General features: G+C 39.4%; 1 protein-coding gene across 3 annotated transcripts in view; it reads left to right on the top strand.

Annotated features, from left to right (window-relative positions):
• CNTNAP2 (contactin associated protein 2) overlaps nucleotides 1-27,224 on the top strand; it is a 1,249,274-nt gene that overhangs the window by 846,308 nt on the left and 375,742 nt on the right. For all 3 annotated transcript variants that reach the window (XM_052795237.1, XM_052795244.1, XM_052795253.1), the window contains one exon: nucleotides 20,083-20,202. In XM_052795237.1, coding sequence (XP_052651197.1) covers nucleotides 20,083-20,202 — 120 coding nt within the window. The remainder of the gene's footprint in view (nucleotides 1-20,082; nucleotides 20,203-27,224) is intronic.

Raw genomic sequence — 27,224 nt, 5'->3', positions numbered from 1 at the left:
TTCCTGCAAAACTGGGAAAAGAAAAGCTTTGTACTCTGTTAATATTTTTTTTGAGTTTGGGGATGTTGCAGATTTTTGGTTTTGTATTCTGATATGTATTTTTTTTAAAAATCAGCTTGTTCTTAGTTTCAGTGCCATAAGCTATAGTTACTTCTGCTGCTGCTAATTTATTATCTGCTGAGCTGAGAACTGCTCTGCAGCAGGTGTTTATGAAGTGCAGAATGTGTAATAAATTGGAAGCAACTTGCATTTTTATTGTAAGTAAATGGATGGAGTCTGTGTTCAGGACAGAAAGGGCTGCAGTTCCAAAATGAGCAATAGCGTCAGTACTATTGGTGAAGGTTAAGTGGAGAAAATAAGCATTTAGGATGCAAAGCAGAATATGAATAGTCAACCAGCAGTAATTATGTTGAAATTAAAAAATCAGCTGGAAATGACTCTTATCAGATGAGATGTGCAAGAGAGAGTGTAAGGGCTGAAATTGGGCTTCAGGTTTTAGCTGTTTGTACAGTTGGGCTGTTTATATGTAGCTCTAAATTAGAATTAAGTGTCATGAGTTTTTAAGCTAAATTTTTACTAGGTGGGGGAAAATATATTTGGGGTCCAGTGCAATAACACTATGAAGTCAGGGTCTAAGCATTTTCAGTCCCTTAATTCGATGACTTAGTTAACATGTTTAAAACTAACCAAGCAACATGCCTGAATTGCAGTCTGCATTTGAGAAAGCTTAGGTATTAGATGAGTTAAGCTTTTTGCAGGCAGCTGTAACCTGTGCTCTATTGTTATTCCAAATGCACAACCAAATATTGTTTCCAGGGGACAGTTAAAAGAGAACATGTAATTAAGAGTAGATAACTTTAAAACAGCTCATGTATGCTGTAAAATCAAAGTCAGAATTAATCATAGCCTGAAAAGGACTCTGCATGTAAAGACTTCAAAATTAATTAGCTTGTTCTTAAACTTTTCCATTAAGGCAATCTAGCATATTGCTTACTTCACTGTTAAAACACTTTAATTGCAAAAAAGCATTAAGGTGCTGATATTAAAATCCCATTGACAGCCATTAGAAAGAAAAAACACATTTTGAAGTCACTGTAATTCTGGCTTTCTCAAACATGTGAGAGAATGAAGTTAGTGCAAAGATCAGCTGTAAAGATGCATGGTAGTCAAAGTAATGAGAACTTCTTCAGGTATACATGCAGATGTTTTTATCTGTCCACATGTAATTTTTTTTTAAATATTTTTTTTAAATCCAAAATAGGGGAACATTTTAATTATGCTTGCCATTAAAAGGGCAGTATGTACCAATGGATAACCAGACAACTAGGGTTTGTGGCATTCCTATGTGCATTACCTAGTGTAGAAAGTTATGATAAATTCTACATTTGTAACAAATTTTCCTGTATGTGGAAGACAGTATGATCAATCTGGTAAGACTGTGGACTGAGAATTAGCATACCTAGATTCAGTCCTTTCTGTTAACATTTCCCAGTGACGTAATTTTGGGGGCAGGTTATTTCTCTTTCTCACTTGTGTGGGTTTTTCTTGGTTTGGTTTGGGTTTTTTTCCCTCATTTGTACAATGGGAATAATGATGCTTTTTGTAAGTGCTTTGAGAATTATGAAAAACATTACAAGCAGAAGAGCTATTTGAAAAAGTGAGAAGAAAGCTTGCAAAAAAAAGAAAAAAAAATCTCTTCATTCCAAAAGTTTAATGAAAACAGTTGATCAGTGTAAAATTAGACCCTCATTTATCATCTACCACAGTGGAAATGTGCTAAGTGTTGGTGAGCTAATGTTTTAATTCAAAAACTTAGTTTGAAGAAGCAAACTGTTCAAGAAAATTATGAAACTGTTCCTTGGGTTTGTTGCGTTAAAGGGTAAAGGAATTTGGCAGAAAATAACCCCCCTTACGTTCCAGCTTATCCTCAGATGTCAGAGGGGCTGGAGGTGGCTAGGTTTAGTTTCTGAGTAATGTCCAATTCAGCACTATAAGTCTGGTCGCATAACTGTCATGGTGACGGATGTACTTATAGCACACTGCACTCTCAGCTTAGCCGCGTTCAACGCATGAGAGTTACCAGACTTAGGGAGTTTGGTTGTGTGAACGAACTATCATGACTAGATTAATGAGCAGCGCAGTTTATTAAAGCAACAGTACAGATTCTTTTGGATTGCTGGTGATAAATACACTGTCTGCAAAGCACGTGCAAGTGTTGAAGACAGCGTGTGAAATCAAAAAAAGAAAGTGACTCTATATAGAGAGATTTCTAAGTTTCCCGGGGAAGCACTCAGTGCAGCCAAGTGTTCGAATCTCACCCAATAGGCGTCCCTATGGGGGGGAAGAGAGGTTCAGCCTGTCGACTTATCCCAGATGTCAGCGATGTCCTCCCAACTTGTCTATGATGGTATCTTCCCTAACAGTCTTCCTCTTTTGGGGTCTTTTTATACTATTTTTCTTTTTACGTGGAGCTTGAGTGAGTCTAGTCATACATACCTTTACTTTAGTATAAAGTTTTCTCGCTTTGCTTTTAAAGTTATATACAAGAAAAAATTCAGAGTGCATGCTCCATGGGGGAGTGATTGCACCTTGGAGGTAGGTAGCTTTTGGGATGGAGGTGTGTTTTAGTATTATAATGATATTATAGTGAGTAAAGTTCACCCAAAGGACATGATGTTACATGTCAGTTCCCCAGAACTGGGCAAGTATGATATAAATCAAAAGTAGGGCATTAGGTTGAGAGAACCCCCATTATTTTACCTCCTTGCTTCAGTGAATTCAATGCAGGGACCAACTGTTCTTGTTCCTATCGTCGCAGTTCCCTACCCCTGTAATCACAGAGCCTGGCTGTGGCATCTCCACTCCGCTCCACGCTCCGTGTTACTTTTCAGAGTTAGCACACCAAGTTCCCCTGGTGTTGCCAACATCTAAAAGTTGCAGGTTAAGTTGCTTAGGGAACTACCATGGAACTGATTCTTTAGGTGTCCACTGCATTCCACCCTAGAGGTTTACCTTGCCTTAAGGTGGGGGTGGTGGTGGTGGTGTTATATCGATAAGTCACCTCCAGTAATCATTCCACAGGTTTCCTGTAACCCCACTATCTTTCCTGGAAGGGAGGATTATCTTTCAAAAACTGCTAACCACCTCCAGTTACTGCCTCATAATAGTGTTGGGTTTTGTGATCTCGTTGTATGAATGTATAAGATACTCATACTGCAAGTAGAAGTACAACGGGGAAAAGCAGACTCCCAAAGACCTTTGTGCTTCTCCCTGTGCCTATGACCGGAGAAGAGGGTCGTAATAAGGACTTTGCCTACCCTAGATAATCTGCTGGAGAAAGCAGAGACTTTGCAATCAACAATGTGTCATACTCCAGGTATAAAACTGGTGGCCAGTTACCCCAAAGTGTCTGAGAATTGAATTTCCAAGCTTGCTTTAGCAGGAGCCATTCATCTTTTCTGGAATGTAGCCTTGAAAATGCAAAATGATACAGAGCAATTCAGACAATCCTGAAGTGGAGGAGAAGCAGTGGAGCCTCCCTTCTGCACTGGGCTGCTTGGGGCAGAACCCTGCTGAGTCTTCTTAAGCAGACTTCCTGTATTGGTTTTGTGTGGCAAGGTTTTGGTAGCGGGGGGGGGTTACAGGGGTGGCTTCTGTAAGAAGCTGCTGGAAGCTTCCCCTGTGTTCGAGAGAGCCAATACCAGCCGGCTCTAAGACGGACTCACTGCTGGCCAAGGCCGAGCCAATCAGCGATAGTGGTAACGCCTCTGTGATAACATTTTTAAGAAGGAAAAAAAGTTGGGACAGACAGAAAATGGCAGCCGGAGAGAGGAGTGAGAACATGTAAGAGAAACAACCCTGCAGACACCAAGGTCAGTGAAGAAGGAGGGGGAGGAGATGCTCCAGGTGCCGGAGCAGAGATTCCCCTGCAGCCCGTGGGGAAGACCATGGTGAGGCAGGTTGTCCCCCTGCAGTCCATGGAGGTCCGCAGTGGAGCAGATATCCACCTGCAGCCCGTGGAGGACCCCACGCCGGAGCAGGTGGGTTCCCGAAGGAGACTGTGACCCCGTGGGAACCCCGCGCTGGAGCAGGCTCCTGGCAGGACCTGTGGATCTGTGGAGAGAGGAGCCCATGGAGCAGGTTTTCTGGCAGGACTTGTGACCCCGTGGGGGACCCACACTGGAGCAGTCTGTGCCTGAAGGACTGCACGCCGTGGAAAGGACCCATGCTGGAGCAGTTCATGAAGAACTGCAGCCCATGGGAAGGACCCACGTTGGAGAAGTTTGTGGAGGACTGTCTCCTGTGGGAGGGACCCCACGCTGGAGCAGGGGAAGAGTGTGATGAGTCCTCCCCCTGAGGAGGATGAAGTGGCAGAAAATAACGTGTGATGAACTGACCGTAAACCCCATTCCCCATCCCCCTGTGCTGCTGGGGGGGGTTGGTGGAGAATCCGGTAGTGAAGTTGTGCCTGGGAAGAAGGGAGGGGTGGAGGGAAGGTGTTTTGAGATTTGGTTTTATTTCTCATTACCCTACTCTGGTTGATTTGTAATAAATTGAGTTAATTTTCCCCAAGCTGAGTCTGTTTTGCCTGTGATGGTAATTGGTGAGTGATCTCTCCTGTCCTTATCTCAACCCACAAGCTCTTTGTTATATTTTCTCTCCCCTGTCCAGCTGAGGAAGGGGGAGTGATAGAATGGCTTTGGTGGGCACCTGGCGTCCAGCCAGGGTCAACCCACCACACTTCCCCTGCAAGGTACCATTACTTCATTAGAGCTGACCCTTTGGGGTAGCTTAGTCATTTTTGTGCAGGGGCAGAAGTGTGGTGGTTTGGGGCACGTGCTTCCATGTTGTGCCTGAAAGCAATGGAAGAGCCTATTGCATTGTACTACCACTGCTGATGAGATTAAAGGCTGATCAACTCTCAGGCCCGGCTGGCAACTCTGAAAGAGTGTAGTAGTATTCTTTTGTCACAACCTGAAGCCGTGGGAGGTGTTGCACTTGTGGAAGAAAATGAAGAACAAGGATAAGGAAAACCAAAATACGAAAATTCATGCAAAGGGTAATAAAACACGGCAGTTCCATTTTTTACTGCTTTGTTTGCTCTATAACAGTGTTTCATGTGGTTCATGTGGGATAAATATGCATTTTTGATTAAGTGGAATGAAACCCTGAGATACTTGTTGTGCTTTGCATGCTATAATTTGCCTTAATAATTAGTATGACAATGCTTATCTTTACAACAGTAGGTGTATGGCTCCACTAGTAAATGAGCATAGAGAATAATTATTGCCAGTCCTCTTATGACACGTCTCTGTGGACAGTATATATTCCAGATGGTATTTTTTTTGATACAGCTTTGCTCTTGTGTGAGGTGGGTGTTGGTCTCTTCTGTCAGGTGTCTGGAGATAGGACAAGAGGAAATGGCCTCAAGTTGAGGCAAGGGAGATTTAGGTTAGATATTAGGAAAAATTTTTTTACTGAGAGGGTTGTCAAACATTGGAATGGGCTGCCCAGGGAAGTGGTTGAGTCACCATCCCTGGAGGTATTCAAAAAGCGAGTGGACAGGGTACTCCAGGGCATGGTTTCGAGGGCATAGTTAATGGTTGGACTCGATGATCTTGAAGGTCTTTTCCAACCGAAATGATTCTATGATTCTATGATTGTTTATGGATACTACCTTTCTCAAACATCATTATATTCATTTTTCCAGTATACTCATACTTCTTTACAGTGGAAATTTTTGGGAGCTCTACATGCCTGCCTTAAGAATCAGTTGTCCACATTGACCCTTTTCACTCAGGGGCAAGAGCTGTGATGGTTTTTCTGTAGTTTTAGTATGGTGGTTTTTCGAGTTTTACTCTTCTTCTCAATATGCTGTAATTTAAATGGGAGACAAAGCAGGGCAAGTTGTAGGACCAAAATCCATTAGCAGAAGTAGGTGTTTCATATCAGTCATACTTCATAACTGTTCCTTTAAAATTTCACCTCAGGTTAATAGTTATCTTGGCTAGACAAGTCTTTTAGCAAAAGTAATGACAGGTTACTGGAACTCCTTAAATATTTTATTGAAGCCTGGGGAATCCTCTAGGTATGTTTACTTTTAGCTAACTTTACAAAAACATGGAATTTCATAAATGCGGTTTGTGCTGATATTGGTAGAAGTGCTTAAATGTGTTGATGTAGTTTGTAGTTCTTCATTTTCTCAGTAGAAGTCTTAGCTGTACTACTTACATGTACTTGGGTCCCTCTCTGGGCTTATGCAGATGGCCCTCTGATGGGCTGATGGCTCCTGTAATGGAACTGGGAGCAGCCTGGCAGGATATTATTTGGGCTTCTCCCCTGCCATTGCATCTCTGAGCTCCTCTGTGGGTGTGCAGATGGGCTTTTTTCACAGAACCTGACATTTCCCCATATTCTCACCCCCTCAGTAAATAGTCTAAATGAATACTCTGCAGTGCTGCTATTGAAACAGATACCAATGAAAGAGAGTGCATGCCAACCAGGGCAACCTCCAAGGTACCCATCTTACATGTTACTAATTTCACAGCTCATCCATTATGTGAAAAAGACATGAAAATGATTTACAGTAAGTTGCCAGGACACAGTCATTCCCAATTGAAAGTATTGGAGAGAAGAAATGAAAAAAGGGATATGGAGCAGATGTTTCTGCTGATATTTTTACGGCAGTTAAAAAAGTTGAATTCTGTTGGCATTGCAAGTTGCTTAGTGGTTAATGGAAATGACAAAAATGATGCATTGGTTCTAAATTGGTGTCATGTTGATAGAGGACATTTTGATTGAGATAATGTAAATGCTGGTATAAGCATTTGGTTTTGTAATGTTTTAGTTCTTTTCTGTTGGTGGAAATAGGTGCTCAGCTCCCCTGGAAAACCCACTATTTGGTTAGGTGTCTGTGTGTATAGCAATTCTTTTGTAGGTAAGCTACTGTTTGTTGGTGTGGTTTGGTTTGTTTTTTTTTTCAAACATAAGCTTTTAATGTAAGGTTTTAAGAAATCGTATTTTATTTGAGCAGTAATTTTTTTTAATAACTTGAGCAAGTTTTACTCAAGTAAAACTTGTATTGAGTAAGTACAGCCAAGCAAGGGACCATATTTTCCTTCACAGGATTGCTGGTTATGATAGGTTCAGATACAAAAATATTTGGGGAACTGGGGTGGGGAGGAGGGGGGAAAGGGGCAGGAAATGGTGACAATTACAACTGTTGAGGCCTGTAGACATAAAACTTAATTACAGTCCTATAGATGAGGATGGGAGTAATGCATTTTTGAATTAGTAGTATTAATGAAGAAAAAAACCCTGATATTATAATCTCTTTTAAAGCTGCATAATGAGAGTATCTCTTTGTGCAGCTGAGCATTATTTAACATTGATGAGGAAGTTCAGGCCTTAAGACAGATCAAATGCTGTGATAGCCAAGGCAGGAAAGAACCAGCATGAACTTGGTGGGGAAAAATCCTTGGGATTAATCTGTGGTTTTGCTATTTGTAGCCACTTATAGACATCTTGTATTAAAATAAGATTCCAGATATTTCTGTAACTTTGACCCAAATTTACTGTTAATTTGCTGAGGCTTTCATTTGCGTATCTCGGCACACTTTAGAGTGCAACCAAGCATTTGTATTACACAGCTGGGAAAGTGTAAATCCAGGCTTGTACCTTGTCTCCTCTTTTCCATTGCCCTGGCAATACAGAGTAAGTGGGAGTGGGAGTAGAAATCCTACTTCTTCTTTAGGGGTATGGATTTTTCAAACTTAGTTTTTATACCAACCTTGAAGCCTTTTGCATGGGAGAGAGGGATAGGAGGGAAGAAGGGGACAAGATGATATTGGCAGTGTTCCTGTTGTCTCCCAGCTGGAGAAGACTCAAACAAGCTCCAAGCAGCTCTGAAGCTTTCTGCGGCTGGGACCAGTGTAAGACCAGCACAAGCACAGTGAATATCTAAGAGTTTCTTTGACAGTCTTCCCCCTTAGATGCAGTGCCCAGTAATGTATTACAGCTACACAAATGTGCCAAACCATCCAGATTTAAAATGAAATTGTGCCTTACATGGAGATGTTTGGCATGACTTGCAGTTTTCCCTTTCAAATGTTTTTACCCTGAACGGTGTTTATTTCAGCCACAAAGAACCGTGCTAGAATGCAGTTTCGTGTTTTGTTTTGTTTTGTTTTGTTTTTTAAAGTGTTTGTGTATCCTCAAATGACTTAATTCTCAAAAGCAACTTGTTAAAAATTGGTGTCTAATTAAACTTCTTTCTTGTGATGTCTGTGGGCTGACACTGTTACAAGGATGCTAATTTCCTAATCTATGGCTTCTAATTTAAAATCACTGCTAAATTTGTTTAAAAATCCATCTTTGATCAGCCTTTTGGATTTAAATTCATTTCTCTCTGCCCTCCCTCCCCCAGCCCAAAGCAAAGAAAGAATGAAGTTGAGAGAAACAGAAGCACTTTTGGTTTTGCCATAAATGGGATGTTTTTCTTCTATATTCATAGCAAATTCCTGGGTTGCACTACTGTGTGGTAACTCAAATTACAGTTTTCACCCCCATGGCAGTAATTTCCTTTATTATCCCAGTGGCAAATAAACTCGTGCTCTCTTTCATATTCTGATGGCAACCCCTCTACTTTCTTCCCTTTGTTACCACAATGATAATTGTCTTGTTTATCACTGACATAAAAGAGCCTAGAGTCAATTTGACACAAATTTGGCAAATTTCCACCTATCTCATTATTTTTATTTTTTTCTGCTTTTTAATTTCCTTTCTGTTTCTACAGGACATATTTGATTATTGCACTAATAATGAGAATCCTTTATAAGTTCATTAGCTCACAATAGGAGGCAGAGGGAGAGTGAGGTGGATATAGCAGCTGGGAAGGTGCAATCCATAGCTTCAGAGCTTTAAGGAGGCTGAGGCTTAGATCAATGGCAGCAGGAAGAAGGCTCCTGTAGGCCCCCCTCTAAGTACTAGAAGGCCACCATAAGGTCTCCCCGGAGCCTTCTCTTCTCCAAGCTAAACAACCTCAACTCTCTCAGCCTGTCCTCATAGGAGAGGTGCTCCAATCCCCTGATCATCTTTGTGGCCCTCCTCTGGACCTGCTCCAACAGGTCCATGTCTTTCTTATGTTGGGGGCCCCAGAGCTGAACGCAGTACTGCAGGTGGGTCTCATGAGAGTGGAGTAGAGGAGGAGAATCACCTCCCTTGACCTGCTAGCCACACTTCTTTTGATGCAGCCCAGAATGCGATTAGCTTTCTGGGCTGTGAGCGCACATTGCTGGCTCATATTTAGTTTTTTATCCACTAATACGCCCAAGTCCTTCTCTGCAGGGCTGCTCTCAACCCACTCATCACCCAGCCTGTATTTGTGCTTGGGATTGCCCCAACCCAGGTGCAGGACCTTACACTTGGCCTTGTTGAACTTCATGAGGTTCACACAGGCCCATCTCTCAAACCTGTCACGGTCCCTCTGGATGGCATCCCTTCCCTCCAGCGTATCAACCGCACCACAGAGCTTGGTGTCGTCAGCAAACTTGCTGAGGGTGCACTCAGTCCCACTGTCCATGTCACCAACAAAGATGTTAAACAGCACCAGTCCCAATACTGACCCCTGAGGAACGCCACTCGTCACTGGTCTCCACTTGGACATCGAGCCGTTGACCGCAACTCTTCGAGTGTGACCATCCAGCCAATTCCTTATCCACCAAGTGGTCCATCTGTCAGATCCATGTCTCTCCAATTTAGAGACAAGGATGTTGTGTAAGACAGTGTCAGATGCTTTGCACAAGTCCAGGTAGATGATGTCCATTGCTCCTCCCTTATCCACCAACGCTTTAACGCCATCGTAGAAAGCCACCAAACTTGTCAGGTGCAGTTTGCCCTTAGTGAAGCCATGTCACCAATCACCTCATTTTCCATGTGCCCGAGCATAGTTTCCAGGAGGATTCGCTCCATGGTCTTGCTGGGCACAGAGGTGAGACTGACTGGTCTGTAGTTCCCTGGGTCTTCCATTTTTTGCTTTTTAAAAATGGGAGTTATGTTTCCCCTTTCCAGGCAGTGGGAACTTCCTCGGACTGCCACGACTTCTCAAATATGATGGATAGTGGCTTAGACACTTCATCTGCCAGTTCCCTCAGGACCCATGGATGAATCTCATCAGGTCCCATGGACTTGTGCACCTTCAGGTTCCTTAGATGGTCTTGAACCTGATCTTCTCCTACAGTGGGCAGTTCTTCATTCTCCCAGTCCCTGCCCTTGCCTTCTGTGTCTTGGGCAGTGTGGCTGGAGTACTTGCTGGTGAAGACTGAGGAAAAAAAAGTCATTGAGTACCTCAGCCTTCTCCATGTCCTGGGTAACCAGGTCTCCCATTTCCTTCCAGAGAGGGCTCATATTTTCCCTAGTCTTCCTTTTATCACGAACGTAACCATAGAAGCTTTTCTTGTTGCCTTTGACATCCCTGGCCAGATTTAATTCTACCAGGGCTTTGGCTTTCCTAACCTGATCCCTGGCTGCTCAGACAATTTCTCTGTATTCCTCCCAGGGTATCTGTCCTTGCTTCCACCCTCTGTAGGCTTCCTTTTTGTGTTTGAGTTTGTCCAGGAGCTCCTTGTTCGTCCATGCAGGCCTCCTGGCGTTTTTGCCTGACTTCCTCTTTGTTGGGATGCATCGCTCCTGAGCTTGGAGGAGCTAATCCTTGAATATTAACCAGCTTTCTTGGACCCCTCTTCCTTCTAGGGCTGTGTCCCATGGTACTCTACCAAGCAGATGCCTGAAGAGGCCAAAGTCTGTTCTCTTGAAGTCCAGGGTAGTGAGCTTGCTGTGCTCACTGCCCAAAGGAACTTGAACTCCATCATTTCCTGGTCACTGCAGCCAAGGCTGCCCTTGAGCTTCACGCTCTCTACCAGCCCCTCCTTGTTGGTGAGAACAAGGTCCAGCATAGCACCTCTCCTCATTGGCTCCTCTATCACTTGAAGAAGGAAGTTGCCATCAATGCATTCCAGGAACCTCCTGAATTTCTTATGCCCTGCCATGTTGTCCCTCCAACAGATATCGGGGTGGTTGAAGTCCGCCGTGAGGACCAGGGCTTGTGAAAGTGAGGCTGCTGCTATCTGTCTATGAGGGGTTTGGGTTTTTTTTTATTAAGTTCTGTAGAAGTGGGGTTTATTGCTGGTTTATATACCTTGTAGTTCATTGCATATGCTTCTGCGAAAAAGGAAAACACTATTTTGGGATGAATTAACAGGAGCATAACTTGTGGGATGTGCAAATTAAGCCTGCTGTGCTGGGCATTGTCCACTTTCATATACTGAGGTTCATGAAAAAATTGGAGAGTCCAGAGCAGAGCACAAAGAATAATTCTTCACACAACCTGTGGCCAAGATGAACAAACTTGGCCTTTTTAATGTAGAGAAGAGATTCATATCTGCAAATAGACAAAAGATGGCTGCAAGGAGGAGTACAATAAGCTATTCTCCAAATCCATGGTGGGTAGAAAGAGAAATTATGAGTTTAAATTGCAGTGGAGCAGCTTCACAGTGTAGAGAGAGTGGGAGAAATGCTGATGCTGAAGGGCTGGTGGAGCTCTAGGCTGCCTCGCTGTGTTGAGGAATTTATATCATGGGAGATTTTGAACAGGAGTATGTCAGGAATGATACATGGACGTAATTGAGCTTTTTGGGGAAGTAGATTAGATTATCTTTGAGGTGCATCCCAGCCATGTGATTTCACTGTTACACTAATTATGATCATGAAAACGATTCTGCTTTTTTTCCTGGCACTTATTGCTCCAAATATAATTTGAGCAATTGAACTGCCTCTTCCCAGAACATCTTGTAGAATGATGCAGTACTTATTTAATGTGATGTTAAGAGTAACAGAACTAAACCCTTAGGCTTAAGTTAACTTGTATTTGAACTGCTGTGAGTAAAATAGTTGTGTGGTGTGTGATAGACTTTTACTAATGTCATGTGGCCACAGTGCAAGGATGACGTTTTGAGCTCTTAGAATTCATGTGTTTGTCCTAGCCAACTGTGAGAGCAAACCAAGGGCCCCTACAATGATTGTATCCCAGAAAAAACAATCAAATATGTTTCACTCTGAACATGTGTGAAGATGCCAGGGGTTGTGCTTGCTTGTGCTTTTGGGACTGCAATAGATCAATTCAACTTCTGGCTGTGGAGGTAACTTAGTCATGGCTGAGAAGTAGTGCTTGATCGTGGTTTTACTACAACTGGAAAAATGATTGGCTAAAGCATGTGCCATGTCATATACAGCCGTGATTTGGTGGACTTGTTCATGGTACCTTCCAATATTTTCAAATTCTCTTATTTACAGTGAAATTTTCCAATTGCTTAATTGCATTTATATGTGAAAAATGTGGTTTTGCTGAGTGGCTGTTCATGTATAGCAACATTTCTTTAAAAACAGGAGAAAATAATATTCTTGCAGATGCAACATGAGCACGCAAATTGCAAGTATTACTGACAGGGCTTTAGAGGTTTTAGTTTACTCAAATTTTCAGTTATATGTAAAGTTAGCAGGTGCGGGTTTTCTGATTTCCATTGTCATTAATAATTTGGAAATATTGCATTGGCAAATGCATGTCACATTTGGACACTTCCTTATTTCTTGTTTTTTTCCTGAATGCAAGTCATTTGGTTGTAACTGAATGTAGCATAACTGAATCTAGAATTGTTGTATTTCTTAAGAAAGAAATTCCTGGAATTTCTTTAGCATCACAGTAGATCCATTTCCAAAAAAAAAAAAAAAAAAATCATTTTTCCCAACGGAACTTTAAAACTCCAAATTAATCTTTTTATGTACACATTGTATTTAAGATGTGCATAAAGCTGCAGCTCATCAAGAAACTCAGTTTTCTTCCGGCATATGAACATCATTGCAGTTACTGACATATTCAGGCATGGTTTCCAAGTGCATGTAAACTGGGCACAGAAACTCAGCATTGCAGCTACCTGAGTGTGCTGTCATCGTCCTCCTGCTCTGGGATGTCAAGGTGAGCACACTGTCAGCAGCCATGATGGGCTGCTTCCTGGGTTGTGAGGGCTAGGAGCCTTGAAGGTCTTACAGCTTTATCTTATTAGACCCTTATCTTTTATTTAAAGTGCTACTTCCTGTGCTTTTTTCTCATCAAGGTAACCTAATTCTACAGGCGCATCCTAGCTGCAAGTACATGAAATTTAGCACTGTGGCTTGTGGTGCGCAACTCTTAGCTGAAGGTCCACCTTCTGGTCATGCAGAAATTGCTGTCACTAGAAGACAATTGGAAATTTAGTTTGAAGAACTATTGTTGGTGTTGCAAGACAGTTTTCTCTAGTCAGGATTTTATTTTTGTTTCCCACTACCACCTTCTTTTGTCTAGGGGAGTGTGTTATTTTAGCAAATATTTTGAAGATATTTTTAAATCAAGAAGGATTTTTGGAAAAGGGGTCTTTGGCAGTATGCAGAAACTAAAACAGGTGTTTTGTTGTCTTTTTTACATTAAGATAATTACATAGTAGGGAAAAATAGCAAGAAAAAAACCTAAACCAGAAGTCTTGGTTACCTTACAATCTTCTTGGTGCAAGATCAGATTGTGTTTGGTGTTTTTTAATTCTTTTAGGTGAGTGTGCCTACACTTAAATAAGTTGAAGTGTGTTGAATCAGCTTGAAACATTTCAGATACACTTGCAGTTCTATATCAGAATGGTGATGGTTTCTTCTTCAGCTTTAGTTTCCTCCCTCTATCATTATTTGACTGATGAGGTTTTTTGGATGCTGGTGGTAGGTGGATCTCCTTGGGTTTTGATTTGTAATTTATTTTAGCTTTCAGCTTGTTGCAGAGGCTAACACAATCAAATTAAACAGGTGTTAAAATCAACAAAACTTATTCAATCAGAATCGTTTAGAACTCCGACAGCATTGGTAAACGACAGGTTCAGTGATGTAAGGGGAAATTAATACTATGCAATGAACTTAATAATTCTTAAGCTTTAGAAATGATAACCCAAAACACGCATATCACTAACCTAAAAGATGAGGGCTCTCAACCTCGAAGAGTTACCTTGGGCAGCATCCCGACCCAAGGGGAGAGACCCCGACTGCAGACCTGCTGCTCCAAGGAGGACTGACTCAATGTGCCCTCCAGCGGGGCTCCATTTATACCCTAGTCGAATCTGACCTGTGGTCAAATAATGTCATGCTAGTCCTCATTGGCCAAGGGCCAACACTTCCTTATTCCTTGACCAAAGTGCATACATGGCGGTCATTAACTCGACCCCTCTGTGCAGGTAGGGTGGCTTGACTACCAGGCTGCAGCTTCTAGTTTTTTTCACTTTTCCATGGCCAAGAAGTTTTGCTCTCTATCAGGGTTGGTGTGCCTGCCACACAGCTCTCATAGCTGAAGGTGTTGGGAGCTTCTGTAAACTGACGGCCTGAAAAGGTGGAAGGGGCAAACCCAGGAGTGTTCAGCGGAAATTTCCAACCACATTTGCTTTGCCGACAGCAAATGAACAAGGGCACACTTAACATTTGGAAACCTGGAAAAAGCTACTTTGGAAAACATTTCAAACTCATGATAATTAAGATCACATTAAGTTACGGTTCTACTAATGAGTAAAGACTTAGTTTAGTTAAACTTCAAACTCTTTTTTTTGTGGGAAGGGTAAGTACAATAATAATATAATTACAAACAGAGGAATCATCTAGCAAGGAGTGTGTGTGTGCATGTACACGAGAAGATGTAGAGGGATTTACATACCAAAAATATACTTGTTATATAAAAATTGAACATTGTTATATATAACTATGATTTACTGTAAGTTGGATGTAACTAAATTGCAATGCAGAGCATTTTTGAGAATGTGCATCGATGCAGTATGGATTTCTAGCAATACTTCCACCTCATTGTCATATCTGAAAGGATTACTTCACTTTTCAAATGTGAAATGTAAAAGTAAATACTTGTTCACAGTTATTTTTGTCTGACTAACAACACCTGTGTACTTATTCTAAGTTTAACTATAACTGGAGACTGAATTTTTTAGTGTATTTTATGTTTTGTCTTAGGCATTATAAGATCAAACTAGAGAATTTTTATATCCAAACTTTAAAAAACTGACAGACATAAGGTTTGGTTCTGACCATTGCAGCAATAATCCTATGGAATAACAAGAACATTGAAGGAGTGTTGCATCATGTTGGCTTTTGGGGGGAGCTTTTAAAAAACTTACGTAACTTGCTTTGACTCATGGTGGGATTTCTCTCACTTAATCTATTTTAAAAAAAGTTGTAACAGATGTTGTTTCTGCACCATATAGCGTTGGAATAAATAAGCGTGGGGATAAGTTTGTTGTAGTACTGTACAGAGAAAAACTTCCCCTGACAGAGCAGTGTATGTATATTTTTATATAAAAATTTATTTTTCAACATTTTTAGTTTTGCAATCGATCCTCTGAATATATCTTGTAATAAAGCAACAAATAAAACTTATTCCTTTCATTTAAAATAAACTACAGGTATGCCATTTCAGTGTGCAACTATTCCTTGAGTAAGCTTGGGGGGTTTTTTCCCCCTTCCTTGTCTGTGTGTGCTTTCAGCCCTTTTTAAGGGGCTCAAGACTTAAAACCAGCTTGAGTGACATAAACCCAAGCACCTCACAGTCTATTTAGCTTTCAGTATTTTTCTGGGAATTTGAAAGTGATGGAGAGGTATAGCTGGACTTTGTAGATCTGATGCACTGCCTACTTTTGTCACTTTTACTATCATTTAATTCCATCAGTTCTTGTGAATCTACACCTTTCCTATGCCCCGTAAAGCTGCGATTTACTCCTGTATTAGCAGCAGTTTAAAGGAGTTTATCCCCTGCAGCAGCTATATTCACTGACAGAACCAAAATGTATTGTTAACACATTCATTGTGTCATGTAGTGCAGACTGTCATGCTAGGTCTTCTATTTATAATGAGCTTTGTACTTACGAAGGGAGGCTATTTGTCAGCCCTGAAATTAAAGCTGCCTTTTTACATAGTGATGCAGAAACTGTAGTTCACCAAGATGCTACTGAAACTCTATGGGAACATCATATAGGGTGACAGAGTTGCTAAATCCTTTTTGTCATTCAGCTCTTCTGCTTTCTAGAGATAGCCAGCAGCTGTGCCACCTGTGTGGGATAACTCTCTTGATCTTTACGCCAGTCAGAAAGTAAAACAAGAGTGAGAACATCTGCTTCCCTCAATCAGTGAAGAGCCATTCAAATCTAAGAGAAGTTGACTCTTTCCAGCTTTCAACTAACAGTCTGGTGCTGGAAAAAGCTATTCTGTAAACTGGTTTTCTGAACCATTGCTTTTCCTCAAATGTTTAAAAAAGAGGATCCTAAAAACTCAGAAATGAGTGTTGTCTTCCACTGTCCATCAACACCTCCCCTTTGGAGTTCAGGTAGACAGTTCTGGGAGCGGAAAAGATGCATGAAGAAATGCAGCAATCAAAATGATGTTATGGTCTGTGTGCTACAAGGTTTTTTGTTAGTTTTTGTTTCACTCTAAGCTGTTCTCCCTTAGTCTGCTTCTCTAGTCAAGCTTTTCTAAGAAGAGAAACTTTTCTGCTCAAGCTGTACTCAAGCCTACTGTTGTGAATGTTAGCTTAGTCAATGAACTTCAAAATGTGTTCATAGTTGCTTTTGTCAGCTGATTAAAATGACTGGATTTTCTGCCCAGACTAAGAAGCATAAAGAAGCTTGATGTTTCACACCAAAAGTTAAAATGAGATTTTTCTTACAGTTTTTTTTTAACTTCTTTTTGCTTCATGTTAAAACGCAGACAAACCCTTTCAAATTTTAGCGTGAAATGGATTTGGTTGCCTCAGTTTGATCTGTATTATTCAGGTGATTAAACTTTAAAAAGACTATACCATACTTTTGGTGCTCTTCTCTTTCTATTTTTTATTCTTTTCGTACATACTTTTTACCTGACTCTAAGACCTTGCATCACTGTTCTGACCAGGTTTTCACCTCTTTTCGCTTGTAGGCAGTTTTTGATTAAATATTAAAGCATGTCAAGAGTGAGGAAGCCATTTGTAGGGTGGATTTTTTCCCCCTCTTCTCCTCAGAAAGAATCTAAGTAACATTTAAAAAAGAAAAACAAAACAAAACCAAACCACCTGGATGTATTATGCTAGAAATGGCTTATCTGGACATCAGGGCACATGGGAGTTTTACCTTTAGCTTGGAAGATTTTGAAGTTTAATACTATTTTGAAGTCACTTAGGAGTATATATTTTGTGTGTTTGGACCAACTACCAAGAAAGCAAATACATTTTTGGCATTTTACTTCTACTGGCTTGAAAAGCAGAAATCTATTGCCCTTGTGTCTTCAGTCCTTCCATTCTTCTTTTTTTTCCCCTATCTTCCAGAAGAAATCAGCACTCAAAGACCCTTCTCTCCTCAATCTCTCTCCCCCCCCTTCTCTATATGTAGATGTATGCAATCATTTCTCCTTACTCGCACGTGAACACTGTAGACTTTATATCCAAATCTTGCATTTTGCTGACTTGTCCTTTCTTGGTTCTGTTAATTTTTTTGCTTCTTTATTGTAACCTTTATCATTTTTCTAACTTAAGCTGTTTTGATTCTGCCATGGTCTATTCCTTGTTGTATTCTGTTTTCATTTTCTTCTGTGTTTTAATGTACTCGGGTGACTTCTAAAACAATTTTCCTTAAGTGTTTGTCCTTTCATGTATTCTAGGTTTTCTTTGGGTTTCTTAATTTCTGTTTTTACCTGTTCTCTTCTGTCTTACACACTACTGATCTTTTTGTGCAGCATTTCAAAAACCCGTTTAAAGGAAGTACTGAATTATAAGGTGATCCTGTGTTGTCTTCCTTTCTATGTCATCTTCTACTTCTTTGACATCTTGGTATCATGTCTTACTCTCCTCCCCTTCACAGTTGTCTTCTGTGCACGGTGCTTGCCACTTTTGTTCTGCTGTTTATGTTAGTGGCTACTCCTTGTCATCTTAAATCAACAAAAAGGTCTCTTTCTGTCATCAAGTGTCTTCATAAACCAGAACATGATTGTTTGCTGTTTCCTATTGCATCTTAATTACCAGTTATTTTGTCAGTATACCAACTTCAGTTAACCCTTCACTTTGTTCCTATACTCATGTGATTTGTATGTTACTGCTCCTTGCACTCTTTAATATTTTTTTCTAAATTGTAGTAGTATGTCTGTACAAGGATTGGCCTGTCTTCTTGAAAGGAGCAAACTTAGAGAAAAATGTCATATGGCCCTACATAAAGATCCGGATACTACAAAGACAAAACTCCCTTCATTTTCTGAAAGGGTTTAGAAAATGAAAACACCAAACTTCTGGAAGATCATAAACAGTATTTGTCCTCTTCTTGGTTTGAGCTGGAATGCATCTGTTAAAATTTGCGACTTGGTATCACAACAATTACACATTAACAGAGTTGGTATTTTGTGATTACCTTTAGGTAGAGTGGAGAGAGTTAGAGAAATATTTCTGAAGAAAACTGGTTATGAATGCCTTATGAAATCTGCATGAAGTGTCTGAAAACGCACATTCTCTCCTTGATAATTAAAGAATCTGTTGACCTTAGTTTGGGGAGAAAGGGCAAATGGCTTGGAATATTTCACAATTTAATTAAAGTGTCTACTTCTGGTATAAAATTTACTTTAGACCCTGTAATGAACATGTAAAACTTTGCAGGGAATCTTTCTCTTGTACCATCAACAAGGAGATTCTCTATATACATAGGTAACAGTCTTTAGCTTTGCATTCGTGCCACATCAAAATTGGAGACATTTTTAGCTCCACTTTCCTTCCTGCGTCTCAATAGTTGGTTAGAGGCCTTTAAATGTGTGTGTGTGCGTGTGTGTGTGATCAGTCACTCATCATCAGAGCCCAGAGAAACAGCTCGTCCTTATGGACATTTGAAGTAAAGCCAGTTTTAGCAAGGAGATTGCTTGCAAGAATTGCCAACAAATTAGATTAATTTTTAGAGTGGATATGAAGTCTGGTTAAACAAACATTACATTTCTTTTAGCAGCTCATTGATTGATTCCAAACAAAAAAGCTGTACCATCTGGTCCTTGGAAAACAAAGAAGCATTACACATTACTTTTTTGAAAAATTACATAGAAAAATATTTATATAATTTACCAGTTATATGTATATACCAATTTATATAAAACACCAGTTTTACTTTTCTATGCATAAAATGATTTAATTTATTCATGTATAATACACATAACTTTGTAATAGTCATACATTTCAAAGAAAATACAGGAATTACTAGAAAAGCTTCTATCTACAATGCTTAATATTGTGTCTGAGCTGTTCATCGTAACACAATTTGACAAGCAGTTTTACAACTTGAAATAGAAAGCACTGTAGAGAGGTCAAGGAAAAATTGAAACAAAACTCCCTGCTAAATAAATTAAACTTCTTCCAGTAAATATTGTGAAATTTTAGACCTTGCTGGAGCAGAGTATTAGTCATGTAGATACATAATAGAGTAAATGCAGAGCTGTATAGAGACAGGTATTGCATGTAGTGAGAAAATTCACAATTTCGAAACTGCATGTTATTCTGAGTTGTAATAAAACCTGAAAAATTCTAAAATTTACAGAGGGAAAACTAATTTTTTTGGTGTCTCTCTTGAAAGAAAACTAAAGCGAAAAGTATGTTGGATAGTATGTTGGAAAAGTTAGATGTTGGAAAAGTATGTTCAATAGAACTGTCTCCATTTATGATGTAAAATTTAAACCAATGTATAAACAAAGTTCTGAATGAAAGTATTTTCAGAAATGGTTTAAAGATACTCTTGAAAATGTTTGGTTGTTCTTCCCCCTGCCCCTCTGTCCCCAAGTTGTTGGAATTCTTTTCCTATTCTGGCTTTCTATCACATGCCAAAAAATGAAATTGTGTGCATGTCAGTGACATTAATTTAATCTCAAAGGTATAGTTCTTGATATATAAATAAAGTCAATTCATTGTCATTATGGATTTTTTGCTCCAGGATATGAAGATCCTTATTGCTGTGTTTTACTTCATTCCAGCTATTTATGAACTCTCTTGTGAAGCATACAAACACTTGGGCAAAACTTCAAATTACTACTGGATAGATCCAGATGGCAGTGGGGCACTTGGACCTTTGAAAGTTTACTGCAACATGACAGGTAACTGCATTGTATTTGCTAATTCAATTTTTTTTTAATGTATTTGGGAGAAAGAGTCTGTTCATAATTTATATTTCTTGGCAAAAGAAAAATAATTGCTAAGAGCTTTTCATGAGAGGGGTCATCAAATCTGTAGTCACCATTCAGTATAGTCACCATTCAGTATAGTCTGAGCAAGGCAGTAGTTAATCCATTTCATAAGCTTTTTGAATCACAGCTATTAATTAGCCTTAACAGGCCTTTGTATCCTCAGTGGTGCATCATTAAAAAAAAAAAAAAAGTAGATATATATGGCTATTTACCAAAACTTTTGTATATCAACATATTTGTAGTTCAGTAATGTCTGTGGTTCATGGGGTACTCTAGAAGGCAGCTTTTTAGAAATGTCCTACTTTTATTTCTGTCCAGGTATTGCTGACTTTCACACACTTACCACCACGGGTAGGGAATAGAAATTAATTACAAGAGAAATGAAACATTTGAGTTTTCTTTTTTGACTGTTTCGTGTTTTTAGCTGGTGTTAGAAGGATGTATCTTGTTTAACTACTGAGACCATATATATAACTGCATTAAGTTATTTTGGTTTTTTTCCATGTTTTTTTCCTGCTTTTAACACTAGTTTTGCATGGCTAATTTCCCATCTGGGCATTCTCACAGAAGATTTCCTGTCTTATTCATCTGCGTTGCCATGCTGAGGCAGAAAAATATGATAATGAAGAAAGAAAAGGGGGCCATTTTCTGCACCGGGAGTATATTATTTCTTTGGTCTGTTCACGCATGACAATTGTCTCAGCACTTTTTCCTGATATGAAATACTGGGTAGCTGATACAACAGACATGTCCCCTGACTTTCCCCAAATGGCTGCATAACAAGTTTGTAGTTTCAGTCTGTTTGCATTGGAAATCTGGCAGAGGTCTGTGTCCTCAAGACTTTAGCATCAGCAACATGAATGTGAAGGCGCTATCTTAAGTTGAAACAGTAACTCTGCCTCTTTAGAGATCACAGTCGCTGAAGATCATGTAGCTCTTCCTGGAGGCAGAAACCTGTACACGTCTGGACCAGTGGGGTGGGTTTTATCCAACTTGGATGGGAGAGATTGGGGGGAGTGGAGGGGGGAAGCTGACTTGAAAAGGGATGCATAGCACGTGCAATAGACCCCAGATCAAGTTCTCATAGGTAGACAGTCCGTTGGAAAACAGGAGAATACCATTTTTTCATATTGCTATTAATGTCTGCATTTGTATAATAAACACATACCTAAAAAGGAGCCTGATCTAAGCTCTGGGAGTGCCATCAGTCCTTCTTGGACTGGAACGACAGGCCAGCCAATCTGTTCTGAGACACAGGTGTAAAGGCAATCTTTCAGATAAGTGGATCCTGACCCATTTAGGGCTTTTTAAATCATAACTAGCACCTTGAACTGTATCAGTAACTGATCAAGCAGGCACTGCAGGGAGCAATGCCAGGAACTGCTGTTATATTATAGTGATTTCTGCTATTCAGAAGAAGAACCGCTGTGTTCAGCACTAGCTATAGCTTTGGGTACTCTTCAAGGGTAACTTTGTAAATTAAAAATATACTACTGTACTGGTGTCAGGCACAAAAAAGTACACCTATCCAGTGCAACAGTATTGCTTATTCATGTTAAATATAAAGATACAGCAGAAGGTCCTAGTAGCTTGTCCAACACTGCGGAAAAAACAGACAAGAAAAGTAAAAGTAACCATTTCATTTTACTAATGTTTCTCATCTACAAAACAATTTCCAGAGTACTTAAATGTGACCTTTTCCTAATCAGTGCAAGGAGATTGTGAACACTAGGATAGATGATTTAGTGCTCATTCCCTTCATTTGGATACGATGCATGCTGTGGAAAAATGCAGTTTTCTGTTTTAACTGAATTGCTCTTATCAGCAACTCTTTGCTACAAGAAAAAGGCATTTTGCACTATTATCCATGTAACTACATTTTAAAAATAAGAAGCTAACAGAACTATTTCTTCATTAAAGTGCAAATGACTGCAAGAAATATGTTAAAATTGATGGGATGTAATTTGAATCTGCTTCTAAAACTGGAAGGCCACTCTGACAATCATTCTCAGGTAGCTTAGTAGAGTACATCACCTATAGACATACTGTGTAGTACCTATTGTAGTAGTAGCAACATTGCAGCTGTTACAGGTTTCATCTTCTTTTAATTAGTGGTCTTCTTAAGCACTGAAGACTATGGAGGGTAAAGAGCTACATTTTTAGGAGAAAATTTACAACACCGTAAATCTTTTTATGAATCAATATAGAGTATCATCAGTAATATACGTACTAGAGAAGAGACAGAATGAGATTACTTGAGGGCTTTACTTTGTTTCATCAGTAACACATTTCTGTAGAACTCTGTAGCAATGATACATATTTTTGTCATATAACAAAAGGCACTATAACATGTTAGAATAAGAGCAGAATTCTCAAATAATTTTAGTATTGAAATTGTGCAAGTTTATGGTATTACTAGCACTATATTTGAAAAAGAACTTAAACTAGCTGAATTACAATTAACTTTTTTTGTGAACATGAAACTAAGTAACCTACAGATCTAGCTATACTGAATAGTATGTGGAGTATACTAAATGAAAAAAAACACTTCTTCATATGGCAGGATAGTGATATTTTATTTTAAGAGACATCCTTAACTGTATTTCCCTCTCTAGCCTGAGAGTCAAATCTAAATATTCCTATTAACCCACTATGTTAAACAAACATCTCTATATTCAATTACTACTCAATATGCTAATAGACATTTTAAATATCCCTTGTTTCATTCAGGTGGAGCTAGCAAGTAAGAACATCCTAGTGACTAAAAAGGTAATGTAAAAATGTAACTTGCTAGTTTGGTTCCTAGAGAAAACAAGTCCACAAGATTAGGGTTATTAGCAAAGCTAGTATTCATCTTCCTAAAACAAGGTGGCTTAACAGTTATGTACTGCTTTCACACTTACTGTCATGTAGTTTTACTGGTGCAAAATGTTGGAAAGTAAGCTGCATTCTCACTTGACTATAAACATTCAGGGGCAAGGGCAATATCCTGAAAAGCCACTGAAATTGTATATTTAGAAATTGCACCTTTAGCCCTTGAAGGTACTGTACCACAAATATTGAATCACAAATTTAATTACTTCATCATTATGTCAGCATTTCACCTACAGATTCTATAGTCAGAAAGTGTTAGGGTTCCCAAATGTGTCAAAAAAGTATTTAAAAAAAAAAAACTGAAAAGAAAATTATGGCGCAGTAGACAGCTGTCTGGGCATAATCCATATCCATCTGTAGTGTGTCTTAATTTAGTAAACTGGCGAATGTCATGAATAGTCCTGCCCTTCACAGATGTTGCTGTGGTAACTAAAAATTGTTCTGGTTTCTAAGATGTCCTGGCAATTCAATAGTGCAGTCAAAGTAATAGAAATACATACATGTGGGTGCTCCACACAGCAGTTCATGGTCTCCACAAACTACTTTGTATTGTCAAAGAAATCCCAGAGTCCCCCCATTCTCTTGTCCTTGTCTTCTCTAAATAAACCTTGTACTCACAGTGCTGTGTTTTGACAGTGAAGAGGAACCAAGCACTTACATTTTATGTCCTCATAGTGGAATTAAAATGTTTGAGATATCACATTTACGTATCTATTCCTGCTGCAGTAATGTAGCTTTTCAAAATCTAGGGCATTGCAATAGAAGTTCAGTAGTTTTCCAAGTACTTATCAATAGGAACTATGCAAATTTTAGGAAGCTTTTTGTTTTCTTTTACAAAAAACAGTATTGAAAATGTTTAGAGTTGGAAAGTTGGAACTTTTCAAATTAATGCACTTAAGGAAAAATATTCCTTGAAGCTGTGATGTGGCATACTGTTTAACCATTAGACTGCTTTTCAGTTTAGCCCGAATTGTGATCATAGGCCAGCAGGGAACTCTTCCAAAGCTCTGTTGTCTTAAGGCTGAGATCCTACCCTCTTTCAGAATCAGGTCCACAATGCAAATTTAGACTCTGTGTTCAGGCAGGTTTTTCCAAAGATGCAGGGTTCCTATCTCAGTATGCAGTTTAAGGCCTTTCCTATTTTCTCTTTAATTGTCATTTGAACAGTAGCTGTAGTGAAAAGAACCACTCTTTTAAGGCATTTGTTGGAAGATGTAAACTTTGAGTATATTACAACTTCACCCCATGCTCTGCATGGTATTTTGTATTTCTGAATCTCTAGGCTTGATTCAGTTGCCTCTGGCAGTTTTTGTTTTAGTCCCATTGAGAAAGACAAAAGAAATAAGTTAATATTACTCCCTATTTTTTTCTGTTTCTTTCTTTTTCTCCCCTCGGCCCAGGGAGGATGGGGAAAAGGTGTCAGATCAGTAAATTTACCCTGATCTTATGTTATGCATTTGTCCTGCAAGAATTTTCAGGGCGGATGGTGAGGCATAATCAGAGGAACAATGCACAGGGACCATAAGTGCTTCGTCATTTATCCTAATGGCTGTATGGGATGTCAGTGGGAGAGGCGGACCAGTACTTCTGTAGTTCCTTGAGGCTTTATGCTGAGGATAGGGAAATCATAGTCTTTCTGCTGTTTCTTCTGCTTCATCCTTTAGACCACTGATGCAAAGCAGAACTGAAAGGTTTCATAATCTATATTACCAGAAGATATGTCAGTTAATTCTTTTTATTGGTCCTGAAGTCATTATGCCTCTGTGATGTGGCTTTTATCTCATTTCAGGATCCAAATAGCTGCAAGCATAATGGCTCCATTTGAGTGGTACTTACCCTATCCCCTTTCTAGTACAGTTCTTTTGCCTAAAGCTGCACATCTTCAAACACTTTGAGAAATCATTATGCGTATTCATAGCCTGCCTCATTAAGGTCAAATGTATGGGGTGGCTTCTCTACCCACTCTCCCCCTTCCTCTCTTCTCTCTCTCTTCACTTTTTTAACAGAAGTGGCACATGTAATAATTACTGCAATGACTTTGTGAGTAGACATTAAACAACCATAACTGTCGTATCCTGTGATTTTTCCATCTTCTTTTTGTAAATAGTGGGTCACTGGAGTGCTTTTTACTATGACATATGTAGAAACATATGGCATGAATATAAATGTGCCATCCATCACTACATACTGATGAAAAGTGCCCCAGCAGCGGTAAATGTTTAATTCTATTGCACATATCTGTATAATTAGTTTTTCAGATGAGACACTTTGCCTGAGAACTGATTTACTGAACTTCCAAGGTACCAAAACTTTTATTCATACAGATATATATATATATAAATGCATGTGAAATACAAAATTTTGAGCAATTTACTTCAGTAAATAAAAGTAAAGGTTTTTTTTTTCTGTGTAGATTCTCCAGTTTGATAGAGGAAGGAATAGTATTTTTTAGTTGTTAAATAGAATAAATTGGCACACATTTAAAGGCAACAAACAAAATTTTGTCATTGGGCAATGGTAAGTTGATGCATGACAGTAAAAGCATAGAGACCTTACCCAGTGTAATCTCATTGCAGAAAGCTTCCAATACAAGTATTTAAAGTCTTTTACCTAAAATACAGGAAGGAAAAATGGCTTCAGTGTTTTAAATATGACATATGAAGTGAAGTTTTGGTTTTTAACAGCATCTCTTATACACTTTTCCTTCAGTTGTAGAGCTTTGTTATGGAGGCTTTTTAATAAGTCTGTCAGACATTTTTTCAAATTAAAATGACATTTGAGAGGTAAAAAGAGGAACAAATAGTTAACATGGATTGAGGCTGTTGTTTCAGAGTATCCCAGCTTATTTCCCTGAAGATGAAACAAGACCAGAAACAACCACAGAAAAACAAGAAAGAGGGGGGGGGGGGGGGCTGCAAGGACAAAAGCATCAAGCCATTTAAGACACTGGTTTTGGCCAATTGACTTACCAAGGTAGACTCTCTGTATAAGAAGGGAGAAAAGATACTGAGGAAGAAGGAAAATATTAGTCATTGAAGCATCAGGGGATCATGTCTGGAGCAGCATCTCTGATGGCAGACTTTCTTCCTAGGGTGAGTTCATCCTTCTAGTGTCAGAGTAAAATAACAGACACGAGAGACATGGAGACAGAACAGGTTATGTTTGTGTCTTTGCCTGCCATGTAGGCTGAAATATCCTGCATCTCAGTTTTAGTTCATTGATTATTTTTTTCATCTGTTCTTATTTACAAGGCATGCCCTTGTATTCTAGGTTTGATTGGTACATCATTTTGTTTTGCATTCAGCTTTTTTATTATTTTTAATTTATGTCAAATTTGGCTTTCTTGTGAAAATGCTCATTGTGGTACTTAACTCTATCTCAACAAATTTGGCTAGTGCCTTTCCTCCCCATGCTCTGGAGCACAGATACCGACTGTTGGTAAGAAAGTCATGGTTGTTTTTCCAGCTGGATGTAAACTTTCCACTCAGCCTCAATCAGTTCACAGATTGTAATTGCCAGCCTTTATCTGGACTCATCTTGATTAGATGCAGCTTGCATCCTTCTGAAATAAATCAAGATAATTTTCTGTTTGTTTGTTTGTTTTTGCCTCAGGTTAACACTGAAAAATTATGTTGTTAGGCACTCCTGTGCCTTGGCAGTTACTTGGGCTTGACTGGTTAAAGCCACTGTCTAGATGGCAAGGGATGAGTGAGTGTAGGCTGTTGCTGTATTCTGTGACAGCATGTTGAGTTTGCCATATTGGCAGCCTTTTAAGGATGGAAGAGCAAAGGACTACAGGCTACTCAACCCTACTGGTAAAACCACACTTGAGTGCCATGTGATCGTGAGATCAATTTTTATTACTTTAATGTTCAGAACTTAAAAATACACCACCATAGAAACAGTCTCCACATGGAGATGAAGGTTTTAATAATCTCAGGGCTCATAATAATACACGAAAGGTAGAATTTGTTGGGAAAACAGGATGTGAATCAAAATCTGATGACTTCACTAAACAAAAATGTGTCCTAACAAAAATGTGGTGTCATAACTTTAGG

The sequence above is a fragment of the Harpia harpyja genome, chromosome 1 (genome assembly GCF_026419915.1).
Source record: "Harpia harpyja isolate bHarHar1 chromosome 1, bHarHar1 primary haplotype, whole genome shotgun sequence".
Taxonomy (NCBI): Eukaryota; Metazoa; Chordata; class Aves; order Accipitriformes; family Accipitridae; genus Harpia; species Harpia harpyja.
Note: the sequence above shows the minus strand (reverse complement) of the source record. Positions and strands in the feature narration are given on the sequence as shown.